Source organism: Mesoplodon densirostris, chromosome 19, assembly GCF_025265405.1.
Source record: "Mesoplodon densirostris isolate mMesDen1 chromosome 19, mMesDen1 primary haplotype, whole genome shotgun sequence".
Classification (NCBI taxonomy): Eukaryota; Metazoa; Chordata; class Mammalia; order Artiodactyla; family Ziphiidae; genus Mesoplodon; species Mesoplodon densirostris.
In genome coordinates this window covers 2786264-2794832 of record NC_082679.1, presented here as the reverse complement: position 1 = coordinate 2794832, position 8569 = coordinate 2786264, and the positions used below count along the sequence as shown (strand labels likewise).

The 8569-nt window shown below is 42.4% G+C and overlaps 1 protein-coding gene across 1 annotated transcript; it reads left to right on the top strand.

Moving 5' to 3' along the window:
• The first annotated feature begins 981 nt into the window (after positions 1-981).
• Positions 982-4660, top strand: LOC132480273 (zinc finger and SCAN domain-containing protein 5B-like). The gene is made up of 5 exons (XM_060084355.1): positions 982-1028; positions 1517-2021; positions 2315-2521; positions 3438-3588; positions 3961-4660. The coding sequence occupies exons 2-5, from the start codon at positions 1638-1640 to the stop codon at positions 4605-4607; spliced, it is 1389 nt and encodes a 462-aa protein (XP_059940338.1). The 5' UTR covers positions 982-1028; positions 1517-1637; the 3' UTR covers positions 4608-4660.
• Positions 4661-8569: the final 3909 nt, after the last annotated feature.

Here is an 8569-nt window from a genome sequence, read left to right as displayed (position 1 = left end):
GTATGGACACCAAGGGGGGAAAGTGGCGGGGTGGTGGTGGTGGTGGGATGAATTGGGAGCTTGGAATTGACATATATACACTAATATGTATAAAATAGATAACAAATAAGAACCTGCTGTATAAAAAAATAAATAAAATAGGGCTTCCCCAGTGGTGCAGTGGTTAAGAATCCGCCTGCCGATGCAGGGGACATGGGTTCGAGCCCTGGTCCGGGAAGATCACACATTCCGCGGAGCAACTAAACCTGTGGGCCACAACTACTGGACCTGCGCTCTAAAGCCCGCATGCCACAACTACTGAAGCCTGCGTGCCTAGAGCCCGTGCTCCGCAACAAGAGAAGCCACCACAATGAGAAGCCCGCACACGGCAACGAAGAGTAGCCCCCACTCGCCACAACTAGAGAAAGCCCACGCACAGCAACAAAGACCCCAAAATAAATAAATAAATAAATAAATTTAAAAAATAACTTAAAAAATAATAAATAAATAAAATAAAATTTAAAAATTCGAAAAAAAAAGAGAAATAGGTTCTTCGCATACTTCAGCTCATCGGCTGCTTTTAAACAAAAGTCTTTTACAACTTATTTCATGAGAAAAGAAAAAAGATTAGGTAATCCAGTTTGGTTACAACAATCAGATCTCAATTCTCTAACTCCCTCAAACTCTCCAGGCAGTGAGAGTAAATTCACTAGATCAGGAAAACCAATCTGTTTTCCCCCAAAATGCAAACCATAAAGTCTAACATAAATAAAATATGATAAAGAAAATCTACAAAAAACCAACATGGAGTCCTCTTTAACAAATCATGGTTTCTCCTGGTGGAGTTTCCATGGGAAATTGAATCTACCCAGATTATCTAAAATGATTCCATCCAAGACCTTTATCCAATCATTGGGATGATGAGGTTATAGGAAGGGACCATTGGAATTTCCCCTGGCTCTTATATAAATAGAGACATTTCAGCTCCAGACACACTTTGAGAGCCAGTCCCAGACTTGAGGAGGCTGAAGGCAAGAGGACTCCAAGAGGTAAGTGACATGTGGGAATGTCTAAAGAGAATGCTTAGAAATCGGGAGAGATGGAGGTGGGTTTCAGAAAGGTTTGGCTTTCTATTCATCTTGCGTTAGCTCGGAGACATTGGGAAAGCAGCAGATCTCCCTCAAACCCCACACTAACTATGGTTGATTGTTGAACTCTTCTGTGAGATGAGAAGAATGTTTCTACACTCCATGGTGTGGTGTGCTGTGGTTCATTTTTTCAACTAGGGTTTCTGAACCGTGGCGCTATGGATATTTTGACCAGACATTTTTTTTTTTGTTTTCCTATAAAGGTGGATGCCAGAATTATAATAGAATGGATTATTGTCTGCGGTATGAAATATTGAACCAGTGGGGTAGTAATGCCCAGTATTTGGATGTGGGATGTATGGGAGAGGGAAGGGTGGAATAAAATGAAACTCATCTGGTTCATTCTTTTCCTTTCCTTTCCTTTTCTTTTTTTTTTTTTTTTACCCCAGCCTTCTGAACAGTGACTCTACTGCTGAGAAGAAGCAGAGGAAATCCCTTTCCACAGAGTTCAATTGGCACCAGCTCTACGAGTGTTTCCTCAGAGTCCTATTGGAAAATTCCTCCATCAACATGGCTGAGGACCAGACATTTTTCTGGGGTCGAGGAAAACCCCCCGACAGCCCTGGATCAGAGTCACCAGTGTCTGTGCCACACCAAGATACACTTGTGGAAAAACCAGACTGTGACCAGGAAACGTGGCATGTCCACTTCAGAACATTTATGAGCTCAGAGGAATCCGACCCCGTCCAGGATCTGAGGAGACTCCGTGAGCTCTGCCATCTGTGGTTGAGGCCAGATCTTCACACCAAGGAGCAGATGATGGACAAGCTGGTGCTGGAGCAGTTTATGATCTGCATGCCGCTGGAGTGCCAGGTCTTAGTCAAGGAAACGGGGGTGCAGAGTTGCAAAGCCTTGGAGGACATGCTAAGAAATAAGCAGAAACCCAAGAAGTGGGTGAGTAGGAACCTTGGGATTGGTATGGGAAAGGGAGAGATGGGATGGGACCTGCAAGCTGGGGGTTGAACAAGATAGGACCTGAGTGGTTGACTCTAAATCAGTAATTTTCAAATGGGTGAGAGGTTTCTTTGGCATCGTTGGGAGTTATTTTTGGCTGTCCCAACTTGAGGGATGTAGATCTTTTAAACAAAAAAATGTGTGCTTGTATGGTACGATGCCATTGGATGCCTTGAGAGCTGCTTTCCAGGTCATATAGGAGACTGATCTCGATTGAGTTTTTTCCCTCACAGACCATAGTCCGCATACAAGGACAGGAATTTCTTGTGCGAAGCTCAGAAGTTGAGACGGTTGAATCCGAAGCCAGTGACATGAACGATGAGAGAGGCCAATGCAGGGAGCCCCGATCCCCTGTGAGTGAGATACCTCCAGAGAACGGTCAGCAGAAAAGACAAGAGCTGCATATTCTGGCAGGAGCCAAGGACCTGTCAAGGGGGCAGGTGAGTGTGTGATGCCCTGGTCTCTGGAGAGAGTCCGGGAGAACTTAGAAGAGGTTCAGGTGGACATTGCTGCTAGAGTAATTGGGAGTTTTTGGCAAAGGACAGGAATGGACCCATTGGCTTCAGGGATTTTCATGGATGCCTTCAGTTCCTAGACATTTTCCAGCTTGTGTGAGAGTGAAGACTCATCCATTTTTGTCCCTTTTCCATGAATACGTGTAGTTTTAAGAGTGGGGAGAAAGGAATCCTGCCTCAGTGGAATGGTACTAGGTCAGTTTGCCGCGGGTAAATGCACTGACAGCTGATTTCCACATGGTTGCTTTCCTCAGAGGCACTTCATAGTCCACAATATGGTCAACCCTTGGAGTTGAAGGAGTGGTTCCCAATTCGACTCATTTTTCCTCCTAGAGGACACTGGAGAATGTCTGGAGACAGCTGATTTGTCCAAATGGGGTTGGGTGTGGGGGAGGGGATGCTATTGATTTCTAGTGAGTAGGGACCAGGGATGCTGCTCATCATCTTACCATGTACTGCGTAACCACCATAAGGACGAATTCAAACAAAGTAGGAAAAAGTGATGAACTTGGGAGAATGTACCCTTCCAGAGTCAGGGGCAGGGAGTATTGGGATGACACAGAGAGTTGTATGCATTGAGAATTCAGAGTGCCAACTGTGGTATCCAGACTTGATTGCAAGAAGTGGCCAGTAGAGATCAAGGACAGACTTAGGTATCAGGAGATGATTATCAATTGGGGTGATGGGGGTGGCCCAGAAGAAGTCAGGGCATATCCCCCAAACTGATATTAAGAAAGTTGGAGTCTTAGATCATGATATGACAGGGACGGGGAAAGAGGAAACAGCTTTTCATGGACTAAGGTAGATGGGTTACTGACTCTGCTTGGTTGCTCCTTGTCAGGACCAGAATGGTCTCCTGCCAGAGACCTTTCCTGAAACAGGTGAAATGGAGGGTCTGACATCCAAGGAGAACTTGGAGAAAGACCTGTTGGAAGACATGGAAGAGACAAGAACCCATCAATCTCAAGAGCCTGAACATCTGAAAGGTCCTGGTGAGTCTGGAAACTTGGAATTCAGAAGAGTTAGTAACTCCCTTCCTATGGTGGCTTGGGGCTGGGTACCCAGCATTACCATCCCTTGGGGAGGGGTGGGGAGTTGGTGCTCCAAACCAACCTTCTCTATCATCCCCTTTCCAGAATGTGTCATAATCTAGACTCTTAGGTAGTTTAGTTGATGGGAAGTTCTCTGCCACATCAGCGCTGGGTTTCAATGAGGTTGGCACCACGGAAAATGCTCCTTGTTAAATGCTGTGTTCTGAATCTCTTTTTTCAGAACATTCTGAGAGGGCAGAGGGTGGGAAGAATCCCCAAGAAGGAATTCATATTTCAAATGTGGATGCTGAGCATTTTCCTCTTGTGTTCCAGAGGGAGAAGTTTCTACTAAGTGTGGATACAGAAAAGGTTCTCTGAGGGGTCTAAGAAGTTTCAAAAGGAAACGGGCCAACAGTCCCATTTTCCAAGAAGTACATCAAGAAGAAGCCACATCTTTGGACAAAGGAGAATTCTCAGGACAACTTGGGTCCCCTTTCATTGATTCACCTAGCACGGTGGGACCCAACATTCTTCCTGAGGGAAAAGAAGCCCGGGCATGGGCACCCTATGAATGCAGGGAATGCAAGAAGAGATTTCCTTATCCATCTCAGCTTACCCTTCACGAGAGGACACACACAGGAGAGAGACCTTTTCGATGCAACACGTGTGCCAAAGGGTTCAAGCAGGCTTCGGACCTGCGAGCTCACGAGCGAATCCACACAGGCAAGAAGCCATACTGCTGTGATCTCTGCCCCAAGAAGTTCACCCACGACTCGACGCTGCGTGCTCACCAGAGGACCCACACCAAGGAGAAGCCTTTCCGATGTGAGCACTGTGACAAAGCCTTCAGCCACAAAGGGAACCTCAATGTTCACCAACGCACCCACTCTGGGCTCAAACCCTACGTGTGTCCCGAGTGTAACAGTGCCTTCTGTCAGCTGGGGACCTTCAAACGCCACCAGAAAATACATTCCAAATAACTCACCCCAGTCCCTGCCCTCAGATGCCAGTCCCTTCTGATCCAAGAAGGAAATTCAGGATAATATGTTACTCATGTAATATCAAGAAATGATGACATTTGGGCTTCCCTGGTGGCGCAGTGGTTGAGAGTCCGCCTGCCAATGCAGGGGACACGGGTTCGTGCCCCGGTCTGGGAAGATCCCACATGCCGTGGAGCGGCTGGGCCCGTGAGCCATGGCTGCTGGGCCTGTGTGTCCAGAGCCTGTGCTCCACAACGGGAGAGGCCACAATAGTGAGAGGCCCGTGTACCGTGCAAAAAAAAAAAAAAAAAGAAAAAAGAAAAAAAAGAAATGATGACATTTGAAGAATTTAGGATTATACTGGAACCTAATGGGGTTCCATTCACGTGAATTAGGAGGATCCTTGAGTGATAACTTATAGTTCCCTTTGGATTTTGTTTTCTACTTTAGTGTAGTCTATGCTTTTCTGATAAGCTTTTGCTTTGTGTTCTTCTTCCAATGAAGTCATGTCTTATTGGTTTTCAGTACTTCATCGTGAAACTGAGGCTGCTGTTGATTGTCTTCCTGTTAGGCATGATTTCACTGTAAAATAGGATGCTCCATGTAGGGTGGCCAGATTAAATACAGGATAACCAGTGAAATTTAAATTTCAAATAAACAAACACTTTTCTGTCAGAGTGTTCTGTGTATTTCCTCCTCCAAGACTTCTACGTGGAGTAGATAATAGCTGTGTTCTTGTCTATGTGGCCTTTATTATGTTGAAATATGTTTCCTCTATACTTGTTCAGATATTGCTTCCTTAGGTGTTTAGAAAATGGAAGGCTTCCTAAATTGATAGGCATCATTCTTTTTCCCTACTGGTGTTCAACCTCTGGTTTTCTAAATGCCTACTCAGAAATAGGTTCTTACAGTTGAGCTCATCAGCTGATATTAGAAAAAAAAAGTCTTTAAAATTTTTTTAAAAACTTTTTATTAATTTTATTTATTTATTTTGGCTGCATTGGGCCTTTGTTGCTGCATGTGGGCTTCCTCTCACTGCAGCGAGCAGGGGCTACTCTTCATTGTGGTGCGAGGGCTTTTCATTGCGGTGGCTTCTCTTATTGTGGAGCACAGTCTCTAGGCACGCAGGCTTCAGTAGTTGTGGCTCGCTGGCTCTAGAGCGCAGGCTCTGTCATTGTGGCTCATGGGCTTAGTTGCTCCGCAGCATGTGGGATCTCCCTGGACTAGGGATCGAACCCCTGTCCCCTGCCTTGGCAGGATTCTTAACCATTGTGCCACAGAGGAAGTCCTAGAAAAAAGTCTTTTAAGCCTTATGTACATGAGAAAAAATAGGTAACCCACCAACTATCAGATCTCTATTCTTTTTCTCCCTGGAACACTTCAGGCAAATGAGAAAATAATTCACTAAGCCAGGAATACCAATCCATTTCCCACCCACCCCCCAAAAAAGCAATCCATAAAAGTCTAGAATAAATAAAGTACAATAAAGAAGTCTACCACAAAACCAATATGGAATCCTCTTGAATAAATCATGGTTTCTCCTGGTGAAGTTTCCATGGAAAATTGAATCCACCTGGATTATCCAAAATGGTTCGTTCCACAACATTAACCCAATCACTCTGCTTACTGGGTAACAGTCAGGGACCCCTGGAATTTCCCCCAGCTCCATATATATAGAGACATTTCATCTCCTGGCACAGTTTGAGAGCAAGTCCGTGACTTGAGGACACTGAGGTCAAGAGGGCTCTGTGGGGTAAGTCCCAAGTGGGAATGTTTAAAGAGAATACTTAGAAATCAGGACAGATAGAAGTGGGTTTCAGAAAGTTTTGGCTTTCTATTCAACTTTCTATTCTCCGAGCTAACTCGGAGACCTTGGGAAAACAACTGACCTCTCTGGATCCTCGTATTAACTATGGTTGATTGTTGAACTCTTCTGTGAGATGAGAAGAACTTGTCACCCAAGTGAACCCCAAAACACTAATTCAGAAATATACAAGCACCCCAAAGTTCATAGCAACATTATTTACAATAGCCAAGACATGGATGCAACCCATGTCCATCAACAGACAAATGGATAAAGAAGGTGTGGTATGTATATACAATGGAATATTACTCAGTCATAAAAAGAATGAAATGATGCCATTTGTAGCAACATGGATGGACCTAGAGATTGTCATACTGAGTGAAGTAAGTGAGACAGAGAAAGACAAATATCATATGATGTCACTTATATGTGGAATCTAAAAAATACAACAAACTAATATAACGAAAAGGAAGCAGACTCACAGATATAGAGAAAAAACTAGTGGTGACCAGTCGGGAGAGGGCAGGGATGGGCAATATATGGGTGGGGGAGTAGGAGGTACAAAGTTTTGGGTGTAAATTAGGCTGCAAGGATGTAGTGTACAACACTGGGAATATAGCCTATATATATATTATATATATAATATATATATTTATTATTTTTTTAAATATAGGGAATATTTAGCCATTGTCATTAATTTAATGTAACAATAAATAAGTGACAATTAACTCTTCTTAGCAAGTTTGGAACATTTCTCTGATTTCGATAATTGTAAATTGTTGGGTCAAGACACGTGCACATTCATACAACATTTAGTATATTTTACCAGATACAATACCTGCCAGGAAACTAACACTTCACAATCCAGCCAGCAGAGAGCAGGGTCATCATTTTCCTACATTCTTGCCAAACTGGATGTTGTACTTTTTGCCTCCAGAGGCACAAATAGAAGGCCATCATTTTGAAGTGTACCTCTTTGCTGGTTAGAATCTCAATATTGTTGCCTATGGTTGCTTTTTTTTTAAATTGAAGTATAGTTTATTTACAAAGTTGTGTTAATTTCTGCTGGACAGCACAGTGATTCAGTCATACATTCTTTTTCATAATCTTTTCATTATGGTTTGTCACAGGATATTGAATATAGTTCCCTGTGCTATACAGTAAGACCTTGTTGTTTATCCATCCTGTAGATAATAGTTTGCATCTGCTAATCCCAAACACTCAATCCATCCCTCCCCCACCTCCTTCCCCCTTGGCAAACCATAAGTCTGATCTCTGTGTCCGTGAGTCTGTTTCCATTTCATAGATGTGTTCATTTGTGTCTTATTTTAGATTCCACATATAAGTGATATCATATGGTATTTGTCTTTCTCTTTCTGTCTTATTTCACTCAGTATGACAATCTCTAGGTCCATCCATGTAGTGGCAAATGGCATTATTTTATTCTTTTTTATGGCTGAGTAGTATTCCATTGTATATATGTACCACATCTTCTTTATCCATTCATCTGTCAATGGACATTTAGGTTGTTTCCATGTGTTGGTTATTGTGAATAGTGCTGAATATAACCAATATTTTGTAATAACTGTAAATGGAGTGTAACCTTTAAAAATTGTATTAAAAATAATTTAAAATGTCCAAAAAATTAAAATAAAATAAAATACAATAACCAGGACTTCCCTGGTGGCCCAGTGGTTAAGACACCATGCTCCCAATGCAGGGGATACAGGTTTGGTCCCTAGTCGGGGAATTAAGATCCCACATGCTGCATGACATGGCCAATAATAATAATAATAATAAAATAAAATAACCAATGGAATCTAAAAAGTAAAAAAAGGGACATTATAACAAAACAGTCTCACAGAATCAGAACAAACTAGTGATACCAGTGGGGAGAAAGAAGAGGGATGGGCAAGATAGATGAAGGGATTTAATTGGTACAAACTAGTAGGTATAAACTAAGTTACAAGGATGTAATATACAGCACAGGGAGTACAGTTAATATTTTATAATAAAGTATGTAGTATATTCTATAAAAATATCGAATTACTACTTTGTCTATCTGAAACTAATGTAATATTGTAAGTCAACTATACTTCAATAAACAATAAAATGGAAAAATAAAGTAAAATAACCAGTTCTTCAAATGAGGAAATGT

Bases quoted from the DNA above. Each gene is read 5' to 3' on its own strand.
- LOC132480273 (XM_060084355.1), top strand. From the start codon at position 1,638: ATGGCTGAGGACCAGACATTTTTCTGGGGTCGAGGAAAACCCCCCGAC. The intron at 2,022-2,314 runs GTGAGTAGGAAC...TTTCCCTCACAG, and splicing joins AGCAGAAACCCAAGAAGTGG to ACCATAGTCCGCATACAAGG. The intron at 2,522-3,437 runs GTGAGTGTGTGA...GCTCCTTGTCAG, and splicing joins AGGACCTGTCAAGGGGGCAG to GACCAGAATGGTCTCCTGCC.